The following is a 26,682-nucleotide window of genomic DNA, read 5'->3' on the forward strand; positions in this document are numbered from 1 at the left end:
TTATATTTTACCATTGATCTGCTGTACAGAACTAGCAGGATTGTACAAATTAACTATTTCTAGGTTTATGTTCTAAAATGTGGCACTCGTCCAGTTTTGCAGCCTTAACCCTATATGTACAAAGTTCAAATAAAAAAGATGTTCATCACTGTATAGAAGATCTACTTAATTCAAAATTTTCCCTGATGTTGTATATTACGACAACTCTGTAGTGTATTACATCTAAAAAACATTTAAATTTCCTGGCTCACTCAGTCTTAATTGTAATATATGATTTGAGCATGATTTGTGTGTGTTTGTAGGCACACAGTTAACTTACTTCACAAAGAGCTGCAACAGAATAAATTCCACGGGCCAATAATGCCAAACGCGGCAATCGTCATACCAAAACTACAGTTCGGGTCATCGGCGCAGCAAAATCCACACCCCACCACCTACCTCCCCACCTCCACCCATTGCAGCACGGCCTGGATTTTTGGAATACAGTTTTACTCTCCAAGGCTTTACATTTGGGCCATGATTAATAACTAGTCCTTGTAATGTGAGAAGAGTGCATCTGACCTAAAGAGCACCATGCAAAGTTTCTTCCAAACCATACAACCCAACTACCTAATATTTAGATTCTGTTTAATAAACAAACAGAACCCAATTCAGCATGTTTGTATGCTGCAAAAAAAATGCCCGGTATACTGTGTTCAAGTATGTGTGCTGGGTGGAGCAGCCGTGCTGCATGAGGTTGTGATGGCTAGGGCAAGGTTGGGTAACAGTGGTGGTGGTGGTGGGGTGGGCAGAACACCACCTATGCCAGGCAGATCCACCACTTGTAGAGGGTGCAGGTACTCATGCTTCAGAGAATATTTATGTGCATATAACTCCGACCGTCCTACTTGGAGACTGAACAAAGGTCAAGAATTGAAATATTACACAATATTCAAAGGAAAGTAAGAGACTGAACAATATGTTCACAACTGTAAAGTGATACAGAGATTACCTTCAATTGAGGAGTTTTTAATTTTCTTACATTTTCTAAAGGGGTAGGGGAGGGAGATAGGTGGGTACTGACAAAGCACTCACCTCCCCTACACCTTTACAAGAACTGTACCAGTATATGAATATATATACTGCATATATATAGATAAGTGATGCACAGTTTTAAAGAATAACATAATATTTTCTTCAAGTGAAAATTAATAAATACGGAGAAGCGAACACCTGTCAAGCTGAGACAAAGCCTCCATCAAGCACCCTGAACAAGTGTATTATCATCTGAGCACAAAAGTAAACAAGAGGTTACAGGAGGGGGTGAAGCGGACATTACCCGCAGCCAAACAAACACTATCCTCCTTGTAACCCAACCATCTGCTGTGAATCCAAAGTATCCACATCCAATCTTCTGGTTTGCACATCTGAGAGCAGGATAATAGCATAGGAGAAGCATTACGAGTGTCAGTAGTTTTACAAGGCAGAGTGTTTGCTTCTAAGCTGCAATATGCAACTTTTTGCCACCTTTTTGCTTACACTTCATTTTATCAAACAATTTGCAGCTGCTCTACATCTTAAGTTTTGTACCAGTCCTATTATATTTAAAGGCAGCCACAATTGCAATCTAAGAAAAAATAAAGGAAAATTATCTTCAACCATTAAGCCATTACATTTTCTCTAAGCCACTGACAGTTGCCCCAGCCAAACCTAGTTGCGTCCAGGTATAAAACGGCCATTTAACTACAGTAAGTGACGTTTGCTTCTCAACCTTAAACAAAAATATCAAAGTTATCTGGGAGGTGAAGCTACTAACTGGGCTTGGCTGTGACCACCTGGCCAGAGCTACTTAAAAAACAGGCAAGGGGAGGAGGCAATTCTTAAACAACCATAGCAGGGGATTCAGGTCTTCTAAAATTAAAGAAGTAATGATCAAAGAAAAAGAACCGAAACAGTACACTTCAGTAGCCATTAGGCGACACACTCAATCATTTACACAAGATACCTACACTTAAACCTCCAGTATTTCATTGTTAAAAAAGTCTTTGTTATGTACAAAATATAGGCTAAAACTTAAAACCTAAATGCTGTACAAAAGGCATCGGTAGACTAAGCTTATTTATCTTTCAGTATCAAATACAACGGCCTCAACAGAAGAAATGAGCACATTAACCAATCTTTCTTAACAATTATTGTACCTAAAATTGTACAGTTTAAAAAACCACTGCGCCAAATACTTTCTTGTTTACAACCGGGTAAATTCACATCAAGCCCGTACAGTACAGGACCCCAGGAGCAGCTTGACCTATAGAATGACAACAGTCCATGCCAGCATCACCCCGACGCACAGGAAATGCCTAATCCCTACACTATGGCGACTTTCTTTTTTCTTTTCTTTTTTTTTTTCTTTTTTTTTTTTAGTTTATTCTTGCTCTTCCCAGATGATTTTATCAATTTATTTTTGCTATCTCCAGACAACTTTGTACCCTCTATTTCTCCTCCAATCCTTTACTGAAACATTAGGAGCACAAGGGTCAGGATAGGCTACATAGTCCAGGCATTTAAGGCGAGTGACCTGCTGCTTGCCTCTGGGTGACATCATGTAAGTAATAAAACCCAACCACCTCTCATGTAAACCCTCAAAGGCTACATCCAGCTGGAGCACCTTAACCCACAAAACCACAAAGCATCCAACATTTTACTCATGGGTCACTCAATGCTGAACACGTTCATCAAGGATGCATCTGACCCCTCCAGTTCAAAACCTCCCTAGAAAATGGAATGAAAGTCTGAAAGTAGCAAGAACATACTAAAAAAATATATATGTATAAAAAAAAGAAAAGAAAAAATACATCACCACACTGAAGGGATTATGACACAACTTGGGGTAAAAATCTTCAACTGGTATTCCTGAGTGGCAGAGCAAGTCCAACATACGATTATTGACATTCCATTACGACGAGGTATTAAAACACTTGACTTTATCATTATCCTTAACATTAGTCAGATATTAAAGAAAATTTACAATAGTAACAACAATAAAATTATGGACTATGTCTTTAACACTAGTGAGAATCACAATTTTTTCACCTAGAAAAACTACCTTAAAAAATTAAATAGTGACATACATGTAAAATTCGGTCAATATTGCTCATTCATGTATAACTGTAAATAACAAAATTAGCAAGAGAGCATGACCCCAAAAAAAAAAGAAAAAAAAAAAAGCAGAAAAAATAAACCATGAAGACTCAGTGAGGGAAGTGAAAAATTAAGGTCCTGTACAGGGCAGTTCTTGATACGAGCTAATCTTTGGTCTCAGTGTCGTCTTACTTCTAACCTTAAGACCAGGTGGAGAGGTTTGTTGAGGTGGGCTCTGAAACAATGGGTGGTGGTGGTGGTGGTAGTGGTGGAGTAGTGGTGGTGGTTGGTGGTGGTGGTAGTGGTGGTACATCGCTTGAATGTCATCAGTAGGTAATAATATGGATCTTCGTATTTATAATTTTCCTTTTTTTTTTTTTTTTCCCCATCAAAGATATTTTGTGTACTGTTTGTCGTCGCGAAGGAGGCATTAACTGTTTCTACTACATACCTGCTTCATTACACTCTGCCCACACTGGAAGGGTGCCAGTTCACTACTCTACTTTTTTTTTTAACTTTTTAAAGTGAGGGTAATTACACAAGAGCAGCCTGCATCTACTGTTTTGTTTCAAGAGGCCATTTTTATGTCAAAGCACTGGAAAAATAATCAATTTAAAAAGAGGTTAACAATCTAATATTAAAAGGTCTGAAAAGCTCGTGACACCTGACATGTTCATGATTCTGAGCAATGGTTGGTTTGTCTGAGTGAAGCTGGAGGAACAAGACGCGGACTAGGGAGACCCTGCAGTCCAGCCGTCACTTCACAGGTTTGGTGTCGAAAGCAGCAAATACTGGAGGATTCCCCACGAGTCAACTTCCGTGGGGAGTTATGGGTTGGGGTCACACTGCTCCAGGCCTTAAGTGTACTTTTTGTTACATTTCCATACTTTTTCAAACAGTAGCACATTCAATCTTCCCTTGCTCTTACGTTCATGGCACTCTTCCAACATGGGCTTGTAGACAATTAAAAAAAATAAACAAATAATCATCATCTACACAATGAACAGTCAGATTCAGGTGACTATAGGTGGTGCATGTAGGTGGAAGGGGAGGGCCGCCCGTTGGTATGTGCATCTCCCATATCCATGACACCCTCACTACCATACCGAGCTGCCCCTAGAAAACAAGAAATACAGGCAATGAAATACAGCAGCTACACCAATTAAATTCACGCTGCACCTAGAATAAAATGAAATACAGGAAAAAATACACTAATTACACAAAACTGATCTTAATACCACAAGATAAGAACTCCCTTTACACCTTAGGCCAATAAAGTTACCAACAACTCAATGACCCTGGTTCAGAGTGAGTGGTATCTGTCAGGTAGTCTTGTGAACTAAGGCAATCCAACCAGATATGGGTCCCTGAGGGTCTACTCCCAAGGGATTGTTGGGGTTTACCACATGGTGTTGCCTTCCAGAAAAGTTACCATACTCTCTGCCAAGCCATGGCATCACTTCTCTCCCTTTGCACAAACAAGGCTATATTAAATTACAAAGTAAGTCCGTGACATACATACTATGTTGATGTTGCATGCTCTGAATAAAACAGTGGACTGATAAACCCCTTCCATCCAAGATGCTTTTTCAATGCTTTCAGGGCAACACCAGATGATTTTACTTAGGTTAAAGCAGACAGCTTGTAGCGATGGAGTTAAGGGCTATATCTAACCCCTCCATTCTCCCCTAAGCTGAATAAAATTATCTGGAGATAACAAGAAGATAAAGAATACATCATCAGAGTGAAGGGGCTAATGGTTCGTACAGAAAATGATCAAAGGGTTCAGTATTTGAGGATTTCAAAAGCACTGACTTTTAATATAATGTAACAATTAAGACATAGAAACAGGAGGATTCCCATCACATGCAGTAATGAGATATTCCGAACTGCAGCACATGCAAACTAAGATATGGCAACAGAACAGCCCAATTGGATGTGCTTTCTACATAATACTCAACAAGTAAACATCCCAAAACAGCTTATATATGTCCCAAACTTTATCTTATACTATGTATAATGGAAGAATGTGACAAAACACTCGTAAGAAACAGAGTTGGTGCTTCTTGCTTGGCTGCTTTGAACAATTTGAAATGACGAAAGATCCTCTCTGTTCAGATAAGGAGCATTATTTACTAATCTTACTTGCTTTAAGGAAACAGAGCTGGGCACTACCTTCCATTAGCCTGCCTAGCTAACTCCTGCTCACCTGGGGCTTGTCACCTTAGTCTGTGGGAAATATTTTAAAGGGTATTAGCTTTTGTGGACTAATCAACATGGACTGAAAGAGTTTTCCATTCCGGTAACCCTCCTCCAGTCCTCCTCAGACCTAATTCTACCTTAGTAATTAAAGCAGACTCATCTTTCACTGTTATGTTCTGGAAGGTGATAAACCTTACTCTCCATGTATAAAATGCAGTCTTCTGGACCCTTCCAGGCTTAGCAGTGAACTTCAGTTCTGCTTCATCAACCACTATGAGGGGAAAAAAAAAAAAATTCACAAAAAAATTAATAAATAAATAAATAATAAGGACAAAGAGAGCGAGAATACTTACTCACCCTGGTGGGGCGGTGCTGGCCCTGGGGCCCCGCCATCACTGTAGCCCCGGCCATGGTTGAATGCAGCAGCAGCAGAGCTCTCTCCACTCATCTGGTTGTAATTAAACTGACCCCAGGAGCTGTAGTCTGCAGAGGCCTTTCCACCAGGTTGTGGCCCAGCTGCAGCAGCTGCAGGGGCAGAAAAATGGAAGGTAACCACAGCACTTAATAGCAGAGAGGTGTAACAATAAGCTAACACTCAACTATCTCAGTAGGGGGCCAGCACCTCAAATGCTTCTCATTTTACAGCTCCTATTGGACAAGGAATTTCAGAATTTAATAGGAAAGTAAAACTACAAACAACTCTTTAGTTTTCATATGCAAGACAATTATCAAATAGGATAAGAACCACTTTTACAATTAACTAACAGCATAACACATGCTATTCACACAAATCTTAAAAGGATGACAAACCCAAGCTTACTAAGCATGGCATGTTAGAGGGAAAGAACTTACAAAGGGGACATTGTAAGAAACTGAAACCCAAGACATGGGTTTTTTGCCAACAGTTAATTGCACTGCTCTGGGGATCTTATTATAAACTGGCCTCCACAGATCTATAAAAATGTAATGGTCCTATGGATCAAACCCCACTAACCTTCCACTAATCCAAGTTACCTCTCATGCAACCACAAAATAACCAAATTATGGACACCAAGGAACAAGCATGATAGACAGTAATCAGTTAATAGTTAGAGAACACTAACAGAAGAGGATACTAGTAAACCCAGCTCCAGAAACTGACAGAAATACTATACTTTTAGTGATCATAAAATATACAAAACTACTTAATTATATACATAACTACATAGCCTAAATCCAGCTGTATTTATCACACTAATCCTCCCCTACGTGCAAGTCTAAACTGAATTCCATTACCCATCTTCAATACTAAATACAAATAAAGCCACAATAGTTATAATGTACTGTACTGGGATGGGAGAAACCTGAGTAAAAAGCAACATCACTGGAAGTAAAACAGCAGAGGAAATGAAAGTAATCTACAAAACTATGGGTAACTTTCCCCGATATGAAAATGCTGGAGGGCAACTAACTCTGGTGCCTTGGTAAAGGTGCAATTTTATGTTTTAACAATACCAGAAAATAATTCTATTAAATTTCATAACTGCAGGAAATAAAAACTGATGAGTTTAAACAGTTTCTTCACCCCAACTTGGTTCAGATATTCATCCTTTTCCTGCTTACTGCATTTAGCCTGGTGTCAAAAAAATGAATGCTACTGCTCTGCATCCTTTCCACAGCATATCTTTCTGACCAGCATCATACTGCAGTATAAATCTAATAAAACTCATCATTCCAGTTAGAGAGTTGGTCAACTTGAGTTAATATGAGTATACTTGCCCTCCGCACTTCCTGCTTGAATATCCTTCTGGCACACATTACACTACAACCTTAACTGCCGATGTGCCCTGTGTGTTTAGTTGACTGGGCAATCACTCACACAGCTCAACATTATTTGTCGAGGATATTTACATCTCAAAAGCAACTCCAGTCTATGCAGTAATAATCAGTGGTTAAGAGAATATTTACATCTCAAAAGCAACTGCAGTAGTCACAGTCAGTGGTTCCTCAACACCATGATTTATTTTGAATTACTTATGGAGCCACTGCCCATTTCAGTTCAATTTGGTTTTTAAAGTTTAACTGGTGTCAAGAAACAACTGACCTAATTTAATGTTATGTAAGCCACACCTTATTTGAAAACTAATAAAAATACTTTCTGAAAGCATCCCATACTTACTCCTGCTTACCTAACTCAATTCTAACTATGCAACTCAGTATTTCCTGAGATGTAATATACCTCAACTTTTCTTAAACCCAGATACTTGCTTCACAGTAACATCTTACACCATAGCAAATTATTCTACACACCAAACCTGATCTTGGTTTAAGTCTGGTAATATTACAGAAGCATTATGATAAAGTTCTGGAAACAATTACTCCATACAAAAATTTTAGATACATCACACTAATCATATCCTAACACCCACTTCAACAAAAAGCAAGAAAACATCAACAAAAATCCCTTACCCCAAGCTACAATCACAAAGCACCCATAAAGAATAAATGACATCATACAATATAACTATTACTCTAAAGGCCTCATTTTTCCCTAGATTTTCCCCAACTCCAACACTATAACCTAGCACATTCACAAAACCTGATCTTTTAATCCACAGTCCCATACTGATTACGTACACAGTACTGTGAACAAACTATGCTGTGTCCTTTGACTACCATCAATCCTCTACAAATAGTAAACTAAGAAAGAATTAGGAAACACCTTGCAAAAAAGAAACACAAGCTCTCAATACTCTAAGTTTGGCAGTATTTAACACAAGAAGGCATTAAGTGAAGGAGATGAGGTAGCATGTTAGCAGGTCTGTCACCAGGAGATGAGTCATCAACCCCAGATTTTCTAAATACAGCTCCGCACACCTTTTGCCTTCTCCTAAGTGTACAGGGCTTCAATCAAGGCTTTCTGAGGTAGCTACTGTCATCTTAAGCAATTTAAAAAAAAAAAAAAAAAAAAAAAAAGCCAGTCTCTTCTGACTTGTGTACTGAAATTTTTAGAAAGAATGCCACTTCCTCAGAAAGCCAGTTTCAACTCCAGCGTAAAAATATGCCATGACAAGAACACCAAAATGTGCACAGACACACACACCCGCCATGCACGACTCACGTTCGTGTGGCTGAGGTGTGGAGGGAGAGGTAGGGGAGGTCCAGCCCCACGTGCCCCCCTCCATGGGCCCTGAAAACACATCCCTCCAGCCTTAACACTCGTGCCCGCCATACTTGCTATGGGTGATGCTGTGGCTACATGGCACCAGCACCACTCTCAAGGATTTACTTCTGACATATGCACACTGGATTTACTTGAGGCCATTTTTCATATTTCCAAATAACTTATTAAATTCAGATACCATCCATGAATACAGCCATACCTTAAACTTAAAAACCATCCTTATATATTTTAACTTAAAACCATCCTTATATATTTACTTGTGAAAATCTCAACTTAAATAATGTAATAATATCACCTGACTGGACCTTATCAAAATTCAAGAGAAAATGGAAGGCACTCACCAAAACTCCCATACTGCTGACCACCTGGAGATCCGTAGTTAGGGGCACCCCACTGCTGCAGTTGCTGGCCTGCCCCCCACCCCTGATATCCCCCTGGGCCTTGAGGGGCCCCATACCCTTGTGGGGGGTAACCTTGTTGCTGTGGAGGTGTGCCCCACCCCTGGTAAGGACTCTGAACCATTCCCTGAGTCCCCATGTGCCCTCCAATCTGACTGTTGTGAGGGCCAAGGGGAGGACCCAGGGGTGGCCCCATATTGCCAGGTCCCATACCCTGAAACACAAAGTGTCTCACTCTCCATTCAAAATATGACATCAATGTTATGTAGGCCAAAAATCATCAATAAAAAATAATAAATAAATAAAAAAAGTGATACTGAAATAGTTGGAACTTACATTGTTGAGACCAGGCATGCCTGGAGGTCCTACTGGCATGCCCCATTGGTTATCTGGGTGTGTGCCCCACTGGCCACTCTCATCTTGGACCTTGTTTGCATCCCGCGGTTCAGCCTTCTTGATCTCCACCTTCAGCAATGGAAAATATGTTTACATCCAATCTCTCAATCATAAAAAGCATTTTGGCTCATAAAGATTTGAGGAATGAATTGTACTTTCAAGACATTTTTACAAGAACATTTTGAATAATGTGACATACTCTGTGTACAATTCATCCTCACTTACAGTAATATTTAGTTAAAACAAGGAACTTACCGTGCATATATATTATTACTACATTGCATCTGGTAACTGAGAGGGGCCTGACAAATTTACCTTTACATATAATTGTTACCAAATATACCACAGTGCAGAACAATTGACATTAAGGACTAATCATGCACACTATTTAGTGAAATAAACTTCTGAGAAATACAGTGAAATGCATATTTACTTAACAAGTATATATGACCATTTCACAAATTCCCACCAGAAAACTTTATCTTTTTTTCTCTTTTGCATTTTTATTGCATACATCCCGGGGCAACCCTGCAACATGTCTGTACACACTTCCTTAGTTAATTAAGGGCCTCCTTATTCAGCTTACTAAATAAGCTTTTAAAACATGTCAATACAATCTTTTAGCATTAGGCATGAATTAATTCATGTGGTAATTAAATTCAGAGACGCTGCAGGGTCGCGAGAACTAAAAACGACTTAAGACTAATACCTGCTTTCCATTTATGTTGACAAAGTGCTCAGCCACTGCTCTATCCACGGCCTCTTCCGTTTCGAAGGACAAAAACCCAAAGCCTAGTGTTGTGACAATCAAACAGAAAAACAGCTTAGCTTAGTGAGGAAAAGATTGGACCTACCTATTGTGAACTACCTACTAGGTGAGTGCAAAACACCTATTTCATCCCAGTCATCACAGTTTTTATCAGTTTACAAAGTGAGCCAATTAACCCTCTCAATGGTTGAGGCAAACTTCATTTTCTTTAGTTTGGCCAATGATAAAAAAAAGTTATTCAACCAAAGGAAACCTCTCCAGAAAAGGTTAAAACCTACCTCAATTAATTCTTTCAGGAACTGAGACATACTTGGGAACTCTATTCTGGTTAATATTGGATTATTTTATTCAGCAGAGAGAAACCTCTCCCAGTGAAAGGGTAAGTTGTTTAGAAATTTTTTCAGTTAGTAGGAGAATGCTATATACTGGATGAGAAAACTAATACTTATATATCCTGGTAAAATGAGGGTACATGCTTTTAACATCGACATTATAACACCCTACTCGAAAGCGTGATGACTGAGGCGTAGGAGAGAGTACACAACAGGTGGTCCCAGGCTGTACATCAACACTTCACCAGCCAAGACTCAGGACTGTACTTTAGGTGCCATATTCTAGGTAACACAGGAAGCTTCATACCACCTCTTAGAAATTTATTTTGCATATTACACCATAACATTCTCTCATATGCTATTTAAACTGCTTTTACTATCAATAGTCAGCATCAATAACAGACAACAGAATACTGAGGTGTAATGTGCAGAATAAATTAACAAGGAAAAGGTGCTATGAAACCTCCAAAGCCACTTTATGTGGAATATGACCCTTGGTGGCATGACAGACTGTAACACCTCTTCCCAACTAATTTATCTGCCTTTTATACCTTTTTTCCTACTGTAAGTTACTGAAGCAAATGTCACTAAAATATAAAAATAACATAAGAGAATATCAAATTGTAATAAGCATAACAAATAATTGAGAAACAGGTACTATGAAGCCCTCAATACCACCTGGCATACAGCCCTCAGCGCACAGTGATCTTCAAATTTACAGGCAATTTTTCATCAAGAACTTTGATATTTCACTGTTATGGATGCTTCTTCTTTTGAAAGTAAATGTATCGATATTTACAAAGAATCAGCCAAGCATCAATAACACTTGCAAAGAACTTGAGGAAAATCCTGCAAAACCTAAGACTCTGGACGTCCTAGTCAAAGAGCGCTAAAGCACTGGTGGAGAGCAGGTCTGTGGGGTAATCAAGAATTCCAAGTATCATCAACATACACTTCTACAAATTCCAATATAGCAGTGACTGAAAATAACAAAATTCTACTGATTCAAGCAACAGACAACAATGGACTTTTGTTAAATCAAATGCGATACACTATCTAAAGAATGGGATTGATCATACTGCAATTTGAACTTCACTCATGAAAAGCACTAACTGTCAAATAAGGTACTGTGAACTGTAATTAAAAAATAAAGAAAATATCTTACACATTAATCAAGATATAGCAAACCAACTTCATACCTAACCAGTCTCCTCACCTCACAAACTTGCTGCCACATAAAGATATATATATGAAAAGCTAATAGTTGGTTTTCCAACAGCATACATTTAACAATATTATACTAGTGTTTCTTATCAAATTAAAGTGTCCTTATGAGCCACATCAAAACTTAACAAATAGTGGATGCCTTAAATAAGATCTTACTGATACAGCTCTTAAAATAGCTAAAATTATTTCATCATGCAGCAAACAATGTACTGTACTAGTATACTTTGAATTTGGTCAAGATATGAACAGAAAAGCAATAGTGTAAATGTTGTCTTCTATATCTCTTGTCTCCAGGTTACACAACTGCAACACACCCACTACCAATAATATTGAAGCAGTTGACAAACCTATCAGCAAAAACCATAATCTTCAAAGATTCAATCACTATAAACTTTCCAATAATAAACATAAATTATGAAAAATTGAAAAGAAAAAGTTTTCCTCAAGTCCATGCACAGTAATATACTTTGGCCAGCTGTACATTACTTTTAAGTACTATGGTACATATCTAGTCGATATGCCAAACTGGCTCACCGGTGCAAGATCATCCTTCCAACTAAGTCTCAACCCAAATCATGTATCAAACATCTGCCACTCGCATATTTTTACGTTAAGAACCACTGGGGAAAGATGGCTACACACAATATAGCCTCGGTTAACTAGGCTAGGTCTGTTCTTGGAGTCTGGGATGCTTTTCTCAACCAAACAAGAGACTCCATGCTTTTCATGGCATATAATCCCGCAAAACCATCACTAAACAAAGTCCACACTACAAAGTGGAAAGTACTGTATTAGAGAATGGTATTTATGACGTGTGGATCGCGAAAAAGCATTACACAACTAGAATACCAAATAATCATGGAAGGGTCTACATTTCCATGGTGTAGCTGGAAAGCTAATGAATCATGTTTAGGTTTAAAGAATAATGAACCATCTTGCTGGTGAGTCTCCCGAATGTGTGGAAGTTTTATTTGAGGGACATTTTTTTTTTTTTTTTTTTTTTTTTTTATGTGACCGACTCTGGGCATAGGTTTCACAGCCTGCTTTCAAGGCCCAGTAGTCCTCCTATGTACCGCACACTTCTACATGTCACCACTTCGGCGCTAACACCCACCGTCCATATTGAATACATGCTAGGGCTGTCTCATACAGGACTGGTGTATTGGTATTAGCGGGGGTATTTTTACAACATGTCGGCGCTAGAGGTGGGGCTAAAGATAACTCTGTGGTTAGGGTAAGGAGTGGTTGGAGGAAGTTCAGGGAGCTGTTGCCTCTCCTGACACTGAAAGGGCTCTCCCTGTGCTAAAAGATGTTTGTATGCACAACGTGTCCTGTACAGAAGTGAAACCTAGGCAGTAAAGGAAGAGGATCTGATCTCTCTTACTTTCTCTATTACAAACATTTATACATTTATATATATATATATATATATATATATATATATATATATATATACAGTATATATATATATATATATATATATATATATATATATATATATATCAATCCAGATAGTTAGCTTAGCCAGGTGTAGCAGAGATTCCAGGTGGTGTGTCAATGACCACCACCCATTTTAATGTGCATCCTACAGCTTATCCTCCCATAATCTCACCCTGTCTTCAGATGGAAACAATTGTCAGGATAAGAATAAAGTACAATAATTAGCAAAAATATACCAATGAACACAATAAAAATTGTATTGTCGGTGTCTTTTCAAACTCCTTTCACCACAATCCCATATATATCATACATTCTTCAAACATGATTTGGGTGAGGTATTACCGAACAACTTTACAAAATGCATTCCAAATGAAGTGTAAGATGTATTTCAAAACATCTACACACAGGTAACTACAGTTAATGGGATTTAAAGTTTACCCTTAAGTATTTTCCAACATTATATAACTTGAGCTGACAGCCAAATTTTTGTGAGAGCTAGGGGCCTGAACAAGCAAGAACAAATTAAGAAAACAAGAAAACACTTGCACTTTCTTAACGTGGAATTTTAGGAAGCAGTCACTCAAGAAATAATTCAAAATAGATAAAAACATATATGAAATGAAAAATATGAGGAATCTGAATGGGCCAGAGAAAAACTGAACAGCACAAAAACCTCCACAAGTTCACAACCACCCACCTCTGGATTTTTTCTTCTCCTGATCGAACATAATGACCACCTCCATAACTCCCCCAAAGCGAGAAAAGAAGTTGCGAAGGTCAGTCTCAGTCAGATTAGATGGAAGGCCACCCAGGAACACTTTGGGCCAGTTGCCATTACGTTTCTGCTTCTGCATGCTGCGCGGGTTGCATGCCTTTGGGTCAATCTGCCAGTCAGGATTACCAAAACCTCAGTCAGAACCAGTATCTCATATCCTTTAAACTGTAACATGAGCACTGTTTTCAACTATACTTGTTCCACCTTGACTTCATCCAGAATTTTGTATTTCTGGGGCTATTTCACAAAGCTTAGTGGCAGAAAAATATATTCAGCTTCTAAATACAGATACTATGCTTCAACACACTTTTCATCAAAATTCCTTGTGACTAGCATCATATTCTGGTGATCACATATTGTTACAACTCAGCGTTCAAGATGGAGAGATGTCAACTTTAGGCCGAATTTACAAAAAAAGTTGCTATCAATCCAGGCATGAGTACTGTTTTCAACTAATTACTGTACCATTAATCCATATATATGTACTCCTTACTTAACACAATGTCTCCTATTATTTGCTAATGGAATAAGACTTATTTTAACAAAGTTGCTCTTCGCTCACTATAAAGTTGTGACGGTGGATTCCCCTCTCCTCCCTTATTTTAACTTCTCATTCATGAACCAAAAACATATACCTTAATGCTGTTAAACATTGAAAGAGCTTTGCCTGAACACATCATACATTTTCTGTCAGGACTAACTGTATGCACAATCATATATATCTATCTATCTACTCCCAGATACCGTAATCCCGGTGGATTCCCCTCTCCTCCCTTATTTTAACTTCTCATTCATGAACCAAAAACATATACCTTAATGCTGTTAAACATTGAAAGAGCTTTGCCTGAACACATCATACATTTTCTGTCAGGACTAACTGTATGCACAATCATATATATCTATCTATCTACTCCCAGATACCGTAATCCCTTAAGGGGTGGCCACAAACAAATTGCCTCCATGTCGCCCAGTCCCCCGCCATTTCACGGCTCTGCTCCCAAGCTCACACCCCTCTCTCTCATGTACTGTACCTCTCCACTCCATCCCTCCATCTCATCCTTGGCCTCCCCCTCCCTCTCTCCCCCTCCACCTCACTCACATACACTCTCCTCATCAGTCTCTTGCTCTCCGTCCTCTCCATTTGGCCAAATCACCTCAGTGTATTTCTCTAACACTTTCTATCACATCCACAACATAATGCTCCTTCACTTCCTTATTTGTCAGTCTGTCTCTCTATGTGACTCCAGTTTACTGGAAAATAGTTCTATAAAATGGTTTTGATAATGTATTTCATTGAAAGTGTGTGGTACAAGTATCACAGTCCCAATACAGTGAAATATGACTACCACAGAGATAACACAGTGAGTGTTTCTTATAATAATGTGAAAATCAGAGTGTGGTAAGCTCCGGGTAGCAGTCATGGGAGTGAAAAAATGTGATTTTAGTACACATTCATTCATTATCCAATCCTAAACTGCCCCATGAGAAGCATAGGCACCTCCTTCTAAAATCACTGCCCGCCCAGTGAAAGTTCACGTGCAACACCATCTTACGGATCACGTAAGGTATGTGCTTTCCAACAGTATCCCATTTTTAACTCTAGCATTATTCATTATGCTGTTAAAAAGGTTCTATCAAGATATCAAATTTAACAATTACATTATGATAAAGCATCTTCATTCAGATTCTGTACAATCACATTAAGAAAAAGTACAACTGATATGCATGTGCTGAGCATCTTACGATTAGGACAGCCCTAAAGCATGGATAAACAACTAAATACATGACTAAATAGGCAAGAATGCCCTGGCCCCTCTTAAGTTGATAATCTGTTTACATTAATTGTTTGCACTACCAATACATTATGCTCACCAACTGCACATACTATACCTTCTTATAGTACACATCACTCCCTGCACACCTCACCTTCCTTACACCCTGCCTGTCTTACACTCCTCACAGGATGCAAATATACTATAGTATTACAAGACATACCACTAGAAAACATGCATGCATAATGCACACTATCACTCCCGGCTAGCCTCACCCTCCTTCTATCCCACACCACCATTCCCTGCATGCCTCACCGTGCGTCCATCCAGTTCATGTGGTCCACTCTTAAGGACCGAGTCAACTTTGTTTGGATCAGCAAAGGTGACAAAGCCAAATCCACGAGATCGACCTGTCTCGCTATTCTTCATGACCACACAGTCGATGACCTCACCATACTGGCCAAAGTAACGCTGCAGAGACTCCTGGGTTGTCTCCCAGGACAATCCTCCCACAAACATCTTCCTGCAATACAAATTAACCATCGTGGAACATAAATATTGCAAAATTCAAGGAAAATTATGTCATGCAGGCAGCCAGGCCGAATTACTTGTATGTGGTTTTACCTAATCCTACTAGTCCAAAATCAGCCTACCTCAAGTCCATGATCTACTAAAACAAGAAAATGCACTTGTACTGCCACTGTATATCATTACAAATGATTACCAGATATCAAACATGAGGAAATCATAACGCACGTGCGCGCACACACACTCATGACAGTACAAAGGGCTACTAATACTTAATTCCATTATATTTAGGAATATCTTAATCTCTCAAACTTCATGTAACATGGGGAACTGTTAAAGGCACGTCATTCACTCCATCTCAAGGTGACGGATTTGAAAGTTTAATTAATGAGTACTAGATTATATCAATGGGATTTTCAAAAACATACCTGGTGTATAATGAAGGCTACAATATAGCAGTATTGTATTAACACATATCACTATGTTGTTCACTGCCACTTCAGACAATTACACAGCAAGGAAAATTGTAAGAAAAGATGCTGTATCATCACTTTAATCTTTTTAACATATGTTTACTCACGAGGTGGACATTATGTCAAGCTTGTAAGCTTTTCTCATAACTAACGTTTACAATAAATACAAAACCACACGACTGAAAGACTTCTTTCCAGTATCTCCTGGTGCAATGTAAAAGAACACATGCTGTTTAAAAGTACATACACAAACAGAAATGTTGCTCACTGGGAAATTTTGGCCCAAACTGTACATTCCCAGCAAACAATTTTTCCAAATGTGGACACTATGCTCCCACTTGAACAATTCACATGCGAGTGGCGGCTATCACTCGCTTGGCTGATGTAGTGCTGCCTACTTCTTCCTTCCCTTTCTCTTTCTAGCTCTGTATCTACATCCCCTCTTCCAAATTGTCCTTTTCCTTCCTGTCACTTTTATTAATCATCTTTCCAGTTCAGGTGGCTACACAGAATAACTAGTGTAATGGTTCTCTGGGTGACCATTAACAACAAATGGTGGTAACCATACAAGTGAATTATGAGAAGAAGTAGAGCCTACAATCGTGGCACTGTTATATGGGTGGAGATGCAAATGTGGTGCTCATCCTATTCCCTGTGCCTCACCACAGTCACATGGGAACATCAGTTCATCAAATGGGACAGCTATGCAGGAGCAACTGCTTGCTGTGAATGGTGGGTCTGCTTAGCCAGACAAACTAGGGTTGATTAACAAATCTGAAGAAAAATGTGATATCAACAATTACGTGAAAAAATACAACTAGAGGAAGATACCGTAGTTGTCAGTTTGGGGGGAACATAGTAATCATTTGAATTCATGCACCTCAGTGTGGGTTGAGTGAGGTTCAGGGATTGTCTTGATAGTTGTGAATGATGGAGATAACAGGCATATTTACTGTACTTGGTGGTAATCTGTATGGGCATTTCAGACAACTAAGTTTGTTGTTTTACAGAATCAACAGTGGCAGTGAGTACATCACAAGAAATCAAAATATAGCGCTGCCTCAAAAAAAAAAAAAAAAAGTTAAGATGACAAGCAGACAACATTCTAGCAAGTCAGATATACACTATCAGTACTGCATTTTGTCTTTGTCAGGAGAAGGGACAGGAAGTTGGTGAGGGATGTACAAGTTATACCTGGTGTGGAATGTTCCTACATAAACTACTGGCCTGTGATTTCCAGCATGGCAGATGTGGAGAAAAAAAATAAAAAATAAATAAATAATCAATCAAAATCTTTTCAAGCTGTTAATGAAGATAGCTAAGGAAGGTAAGGCAAATGAGAATGCTAATGAATGCTAGGGTGCTCTCTCTAAAATATATATGTAATACAGGTATATATTCTCATCTTAAATGTGAGGACCAACTTGCCTAGCCGCGGGCTCCTATGCTCCTCATGGGGCAACGTAGGACTGGACGATGAATGAATGATATACTGTATATATATATATATATATATATATATATATATATATATATATATATATATATACTGTATATATATATATATATATATATATATATATGTGTGTGTGTGTATGCCTCCTAAAACAGCAGCCTTGTGTCTCCTTGGCCAAGCGCCACGGGGTGCCACAGAGCACTCTGCTAGTACAGAATTGCTCGGCGAGCAAGTTTTTTCCGCCTGCCGGGTGAAGAGAGCGAAAGAACGAGGTGGATCGGTTGGCGCGCTCCACTGTTTGTAAACAAAGAAGATGGCGGCCACTTCAACTGTGCACTACAAGTGCTCCAACTGTGGATTTTTTCTCACCTATGAGGAGCTTGAACTTCACCAAATTCATTAAGTAATGAAACATTAAAGATTATTTGTGTATAGTGACTAGTTTATAGGTTTGTTTGTAAAACCGCTATGAACGTGTTAGTGACGAAGCACCTATCTCTAGGCCAAGGCGAAGTATAAGGCCTCCCATCATCATCATCACGTATATAAAAATGATTATTAATGTGTTATATTAGTTTTATTCACACTTGAGCATACAAACGTTATCAAATAAACTTCTTCTATCAGTGCTTGAGCAGCATCCTCCGCCATCTTGAATGTTTTCGTTAGTTAGCTGATCTGTATCTACTTGGCCGAGCTTTTTTTGCTCGATCCACAGCGCGCGATATTGCCCAAGTAGACACAAGGCAGATGTGGTCTGTGGCAGGACAAAGGGAACCCCCAGACATAAGGTAGCCTGGTGGTGTACAATAATGGATGGGAGCATTTTCTTTTTGGGGGTGGACGGCAGGGCGGGGGTAGGGGGGGGGAGAAGAGAAAAACTGCTCAATGAATGGAAGACAGGTGGAGATAGGGAATTTTACCAGGGCTATGACCATGACATGTGAGATGGACAAAATGATGGAAATAAATTATCTGATCCAGAGGGAAGAGTTTAGATATTCAGAATGGGAAAACATATGACAATTAAAAATCAGAAAGCCCCCTTTGATGTTGCAGGAATGCTGGCTACTTCAAAGAAAGACAAAAAGAGCACAGTGTGAATACTTTAGTCTATCTATCTATAGCCCGACGCCCTAATCCCGCAAAGGGTGGCCGCAGACAAAATGCCTCCAAGTCACTCTGTCACCCACCATTTAACTCCCCTCCCCCCAGCTCACCCCCCCCTCCCTCATATACCTCTCAACTCCATCCCTCCACCTCATCCTCGGTCTACCCCTCCCTCTCCCTCCCTCCACCTCACCTACATACACCCTCTTAGTCAGTCTTTCATTCTCCATCCTCTCCACATGTCCAAACCACCTCAGTGTATTTCTCCTAATCTTTTCAACCACATCCACATCTACCCCACAACGTTCCATCACTTCTTCATTCGTCAACCTGTCCCTCCACGTCACTCCACATGCTCCTCTCAAGTAACTCATTTCCACTGCTCTCACTCTTGACTTGTTCCCCTCTTGCAAGGTCCACGCCTCGCTTCCATACGTCAGGGTAGGGATCACAATACCATCATGCAGTGACTTCTTAACTTCCATACTCACCTCCCTATTTCTCATCACTGCTTTCAGTGTGCCAACAACCTTCCTTCCCTGCTGTACCCTTTCACGTACTTCATCCCCCAAAGTTCCATCCTTACTCATCACACTACCCAAGTACTTGAATGCACTCACATTCTCCATATCCTCACCATCCAACCTCACTGCACACTCTGTGACTTCATTCCTCTCAAACACCATAACTTTACTTTTGTTTACATTAACTTTCAGCTTCCTCCTCCTACACACTGTCCCAAATTCATTCACCAAACCTTGCAACTCCCATTCATCTTCACTCAACAATACTGTATCATCAGCAAACAGCAACACCGGAAGCTTCCAAATCTCACCCTCATTCATTAGGGCCACCCCCACATCCACTGCCCTACCTTGTACCTCCTTTACAACCCCATCCATATATATATTAAACAGCCATGGAGACATTACACACCCCTGTTTCAGTCCCACATTGAGATCAAAGAACTCACTCAGCTCACCATCCACTCGCACCGTAGCCCTAGCTCCCTCATACATACTCTTCACAGCACTCAACAATTTCCCCTCCACTCCATATATTCTTAATACCTTCCACATACCTTTCCTATCTATTCTGTCATAAGCTTTCTCCAAGTCCATGAAGGCAGTGTACACTTTCCTTCCCTTCTCTAGATACTTCTCCACTAAACATCTTAGAACAAATATCTGATCTACACACCCTTTTCCCTTCCTAAATCCCCCTTGTTCTTCTCCAACTAGCTCCTCTGTCATATGCCTAACCCTATCAATGAGTATTCTACCATATATTTTACCAGTCACACTAAGAAGGCAAATACCCCTATGGTTACCACATACTTCTCTTTCCCCTTTTCCTTTGTACAGAGGAGCAATTATACCTGATTTCCAGTCCTCTGGAACCCTTCCCTCTTCCCAAGCCAATCTACACAACTTCCATATCCACTCCACAACATTCTCACCCCCATACCTAAGCATTACACCACACACTCCATCAATTCCTGGGGCCTTTCCCAGCTTAATCTTCTTCATCGCTTCCACTACTTCCGACCTACTGATCTCTTCCTCCCTCCTCTCATCTCTTCTTCTCCCAGCCATTCCCCAACCACTTATACTCACACTGCTCTCACTCTCTACATTCAACAAATCCTCAAAGTGCTCCTTCCATCTCCTCAATTTCTCTCTCTTCTCCACCAACAATCTATTATTCCTATCTTTCACTCCCCTACTATTTCCCCTTTCACACTGCCTTACTTTCTTTACCTCCTTCCAAAACAATTTCTTACTCTCCCTCCATTTCACACTCAGATTCCTCCCAAACTCTTCATCCACTTTCTTCTTACTCTCCTTCACCAGTCTCTTAACCTCCCTTCTCCTGCTCACATATACGGTACCTCTCTCTTCTCTCTCTCATCTTCTCCCCTACCTCTACTCGCCAACCATTCACCATATGCCTTCTTCTTTTGTTCCACAGCTCGTTTCACCTCATCATTCCACCATGCTGTCCCTTGCACACCCTTGCATCTCCTCCTCACTCCACAAACCGCCTCACACGCTGCGATTATCTCTTCCGTGAATATCTTACATACGTCTTCCACCCCTTCCATCTGCTCTAACTTTAGTCATTTGATAAATGTCGAACAGGTACAGTAAGTTTACTTTGTAGAATCGCATTGTTTATAAAAGCAGCTGCGGTGGACCTCCACCGTACCCAGGCAACTCCAATGTCCTTGTCATCACCCACAATGCCACTGGGTATTTAGGGTTGTGCTGGTGCATCCTGGCATTTGGGAAATGTCTGGCAGTTTTGTCAGCCTTATGCCCAGTCTGTGTTTGAAGGAATAACTCAATTCATGTCAGCTCGGTAAATTCCTTTGGCACAAAGCTGAAAAAGCACAACCCATTTTGCGAGACGCAGTTGCGCACAATGGTCTTAATCATTGTGCAGAGGCTTCTGTACTGCCCATATAATATAATATTCCTTCTCTTGGATGTTGGCTAGTTTTTAAGTCCATACACTGGACCATTCCCTCCAAAACCATCTATAGTGTACTCTTGAGTGTTCCCTCAAAGTGTATATCAGTAAGACGGAAAGTTTTTGTGCTGTTTCCAGAATACAAAGTACAGTAGATGTACATAGGCAAAATACTGTATTTCAAATTCTATAGTCCTACTGACAGAGCATTGCCTGCATTTACCAAAATGGCAGGAGTCTACTATTATAAAGAGAGGGTTAGACAAAAAGATAATCACCTTACAATAGACTCTTCAAATAGGACAGGTCAGATATAGCCTTGAATGACCATTTCCTTACATAAAAAAAAAAGGGGGGGGGGAACTAAGTAAAATCTCTGAAGGTAGCAACCGTTGTCACTCAACCCTGGTCCACCTGGCCAAGCAGACCTGTTGACTGTGAATAACCAACTCCCTCTAAGCAATGATCCCATAGGTCCCTTACACCATTTATGTTTTCTACGTCTTAGTGTGGCTTGTACTGTACAATGCTCCACTCCGTGAGTTTTGTTGTGAAAACCTATTCTTCAAGGGGTGACACGTCTCATCTGAGATTCATCCACCCACACCGATTTAAGCTGTTAACTGAGGAGAGCTGAATGAATTCCTGAACTATGCCTAGCTAGGTGTACTCAATCATCTCTTATTTAAGAGGAGGGTGGGGGGTAACAGTATAGTATTCTGATCAAGGTTGTTGTATTGCCCTGTGCATGATAATGGCAAGCAGGTGTTTCTATTGCTAGTGTTGGAATGTCTGGAGGTCGAATGTTGGTGAAGAAGGTCTGTTAGTGTATGGAGGTCGAATGTTGGTGAAGAAGGTCTGTTAGTGCATGTGTTACGACTGTTTTATGCATACAGCTGTGTTGTATGGTCATGCAGTGACAGGGATACAGTAGTGTCAGCACAGGCTGCCACACAGAATTGTGCCTCTCATCAAGTATTCTCTAACAGGTTTCAAAGTGTTGGTAATGCTGTATGGCCAACAAGAAGTTGTAGTGGATGCAAAAATCATTGAGATAGCAATACTGCTATAAAAACAACGTTCTCAGGCTCAAGGAGTAAAAAAAAATATAAAAAAATAAAAAATAAAAAAACACTCCAAGTTCTGACATTGCTAACAGCATATCCATTTAATCAGAAAAAGCAACTTCAATATAAATATGTAATAAAAAGATCACTGTTGTTCCACTTTTTAAGTTACAAACTGTTTGATCCATCCACTTAGAACAAGCATCTGTATAAATAATTCTATCTACAATACAAGTCCTGCAATCCAAATGGCTGGGAACCGAGGGTCTTTCAAACTACTGTATTGGTTTTATTCGGACTATGGTACTGACAGAGACCTTTGAAAACAATAGAAATTGGTACAAGATCATTAACACTTTCCAGTTCAACGATACTATTTTCATTCATGGGAAAATTTGAAAATGTGACCAAAAAATGCTTAGAAAAAAAAGAAAGGGATATATAAACATTTTTATGTGCTCTTTCAACCTATACTCATCACAACTACACTCAAACCTTGATTTAAGGGACTAAATGGGGAGTCAACTTGTCCCTTACTTGAAATGTCCATTGTTTTACCACATAAAAAGACAATCTTACGAAACACAGTGATTGTTTCACTTTTCTTACTTATTTATATGATTATGAACATTATTTTACGGGTACCGTATAAAGAAACATATTAATGAGTATAAGCTAGACATTTCGTATCACTTTTGAATGGTTTTGTCCGTTTGTCAGTTGAATATGGAGTCCCTTAAATCCGAAATCCCTTAAATGGAGGTCCCTTAAATCGAGGTTTGAGTATATTTTGCTTTATGCAATATCACTTTCGTTGTTCTTTCATCTAATTTTACAAAGCCCCAGCTTTCTAATGGTATCAAAACAAATCTGCTAATCCAAATATTTTGGGGTGAAAAAATGATCGGAAAAGAAAAAACTCGAGAACGAGGCAGAGTAGGAGGAAGGGAGTGCGGGGAGGGGAGAAAGACTAAAGGATTCTGCTGATGGGGGGGGGGGTCATACCTCAATTTATCATTTATTGCGTCATATGCTATCATTTATCAGTTTTCTTTCCACCATGACAAGTAGGTGTGAGAGACATTGTCACTTTGTTGTAGTCATTTATTGGTCTGAAAATCAAGTGGAGTTATCAGAATAGCGTCAGACTGGGCACGGGTATAAACTGGAAAAGGCCATCCTTCCCGCTTGCTGCCACTCCCTGCAGCTAGCAGGATTTCGGAACCGCCTCAAAACATTCAGGGTATTGGGATATTCGGATTATAGGTGGTTGAATTAAAAGATTTTTACTGTATGGTACATATAAAAATATATTGTACAAAAAACAAAATTTATGGTAAACTTTTTCTCTATGTTCCACTTGTTTTTACAGGCTTCTGAATTTCTTTAATTTCATCTACTGTAACAAACAAAATTTTCTTTAGCCTTCAGTGTCAACAAACAGATTTGTAATAAACATACCCCACAACACAGAACTACACTGATATATATTTTAATTTAATTTTTAATCTTCCTTTGGTATATAAACAGTTTAGTTTAAGCGACAGAAAGACCTTACCAGCTCACTTCTTATAGTTTTCCATATTTTTCTTACTTTTTATGGTAGTAAACGAATGCTACATGATGATTTTGTTTCCCTGTTGGTTCTATCCATATTTTTCCCTGAAAGCATCTTGTTTCTTGAGCACAATGGCAGACACTTTCCAAAAACTATGCAACTACTTTAGTACCATAATCACTGTTTTACGTTTTGGCCTGTGTGGCTGTTATCGTTGGTTAGGCTGCCAAGGTTACGTTAGGATAGCAATGGTTAGGTTAGGATATATTGTTTTTTAGGCTTATTCTAGGTTATGAATATGCAAGGAAATAGTAGTGCAGCTCTAATAATAGAATTCTGTTGATAATTTAAAAATTCTGTTGGTCTGAGTAGTTTTTAGAGTCTGACATTATACCTGAGAAAAAAACACTGGTGAATTGAAATGGAGAATTATATAAACAGGAAAAGAAAACCAGCAATAAATAATCATTTACCACCACAAAAATTAAGAGAAAAATGTTGAAAATAACCAGGGAAAAGTTGTGAATCAGTAAGGTATTTCTGCTGCTTAAAACAAACTTTATGTTTATTTAACCTTCCATCCTTCAGTCCATCTACTTCAACTTAGAAAAGTTTTTGAGCTGGAAGAGATCAGATATGGTTTTTAGTATCTACTATGCAAAGCTTTTTTAAATATAAATTGTTCGCTGATGGCAAGATTGACTACATGTCATCAAAGGAAAATATGATGCCAGGGCTTGCAGGGGAAAATACGGCATAACAACAAACTGCAATTAAAACAATACTCCAATAATTCCAACCAAATGAATGGAACTTAATAAAGCTTAACCTGTTCTATTCATTGAATGGAAACAGCTCCTTAGAATAAATGAAACTGGGGTTAAAAAAAAAAAAAAAAAATGCATAAAGAACACTTAAAATGAAGGAAAATATTACACCAGTGAACCAGGAAGTAGTAAAGGAATTTAACAATAGACCCAATATCTAATGGAAAAAACAAAAAAAATAACTAACTGGGGAACAAACAATTATCAAATGCTTGAAGACTTCTTAAATCAACATTAACCATACTAGTGCAGTGATAATTCATCAAAATATTAGTATGGTAGAGTGGTTCATGTGGTTTTCATGTTACAGTAATTTTAAGGTAGTTTCCACAGAGGATGCCATAAGATTACCGGTAGTTACAAAAGCTAAATTAATATAAACCAAATCTTAATGTTGATGTTAATTAAAAAAAACATAAATTATATAAATGCAGTTAAAAATTAAAGTGAACAAATCACCAGCACCATAAAGAAGCAGGTAAAGTAAGAATTATGACCAACATTTATGATGTCTTAACTGGTTCTGATGGATGCAGGAAAATACCCTGCTTCCATACAAAAACTTGTAGAAAAAAATTAAACAGCAAATTGGTCTACAAGTAATAAAATATTTCTGAAATGGCTGCATTTCTGCTGCTACTGTTGAGAATATGCATACAATTAAGATATAACAAAAATATAAGGGAACTGTAAATCAACTTTGCCAATAGTAACTCATAAATCAAGACATCTCATATGTGGTTTGTGAAACAAAGGTGAAATTTACAAGTTTCACAATCATAACAGAAGCACCTTATATCAATGACAGAACTGCTAATAGTTATGATGGTAAATGTATAGGAAACTAAACACCACATTACTCTCAGAATACTGGTAAAATAGGTTAAGGATACAATTATCATTAGAATATATGAAGCATATCCCAAGATAAAGTATTTATTCATGTCAAAGGAGCACTGCAACTAATTAGCAATGCACAGGTAATATATTAAGCACGGTCCTGGAAGCACACACACCCATCAACATGAATCCAATATTTCAAGATATAAGATGCAAAGATGTACGGAGGATATAGGTATGGCGGTGGTAGTGAGGGTGGTGGTGTGGTGTGAGTGAAGAGCCCCTGGCCGGCCTCACCCCGACGACCGGTACCTCGCCTAGCCCGCCACCCCAGCACCCACGCTACCACCCTATTTCCCTCCATTAACCGCTTTACTAGCCCTCAACACAAACTGCAACCCATACATCATTCCGCCTCCACCACGGTGACCTAAGAGGATGGGCATAATAAGGTTGATTTCAGTGTTTAATGGGCGTGATAAAGCTGGGGACACATGAAGGCCCCCCTGTACCCAAACAAACAGAAGCGCGTGGCACCAACGCCGTGTGCGCGCCTAATATTTACTACGCCCTACGCTCACTACACACACACTTTGCCACATAATTCTACCAACACGTGATTCTTACCCTTTCTCCTCGCCATCATGGGGTATGTTCCGGCCTCTCGGTCCATTGCCACCGCAGGGGTGAGCCATCATATCACGCCATGCAGTTTCTTTCTTCATCCTTACTGTGCGCCAAACATGGAGTCTAGAGCACG

At 39.2% G+C, this 26,682-nt stretch overlaps 1 protein-coding gene across 3 annotated transcripts; it reads right to left on the reverse strand.

The window, feature by feature from the left end:
- On the reverse strand, positions 1-26,682 carry LOC145394550 (heterogeneous nuclear ribonucleoprotein 27C-like). Of its 3 annotated transcripts, none has more exons than XM_080268385.1 (9): positions 26,550-26,682; positions 15,907-16,114; positions 13,742-13,928; positions 9,986-10,068; positions 9,217-9,345; positions 8,824-9,094; positions 8,420-8,488; positions 5,677-5,844; positions 1-4,233 (listed from the first exon to the last, which is right to left on the reverse strand). In XM_080268385.1, exons 1-9 carry the CDS (start codon positions 26,645-26,647, stop codon positions 4,139-4,141), a joined length of 1,308 nt encoding a protein of 435 aa, XP_080124511.1. In that variant the 5' UTR covers positions 26,648-26,682; the 3' UTR covers positions 1-4,138. The 3 variants fall into 3 exon arrangements, with proteins under 3 accessions (XP_080124511.1, XP_080124513.1, XP_080124512.1); XM_080268387.1 differs by having other exon boundaries at positions 5,673-5,844; XM_080268386.1 differs by lacking the exon at positions 8,420-8,488.

This window comes from Coenobita brevimanus, chromosome 27 (genome assembly GCF_032717465.1).
Source record: "Coenobita brevimanus isolate Jiangsu-jjx chromosome 27, ASM3271746v2, whole genome shotgun sequence".
NCBI classification, from domain to species: Eukaryota; Metazoa; Arthropoda; class Malacostraca; order Decapoda; family Coenobitidae; genus Coenobita; species Coenobita brevimanus.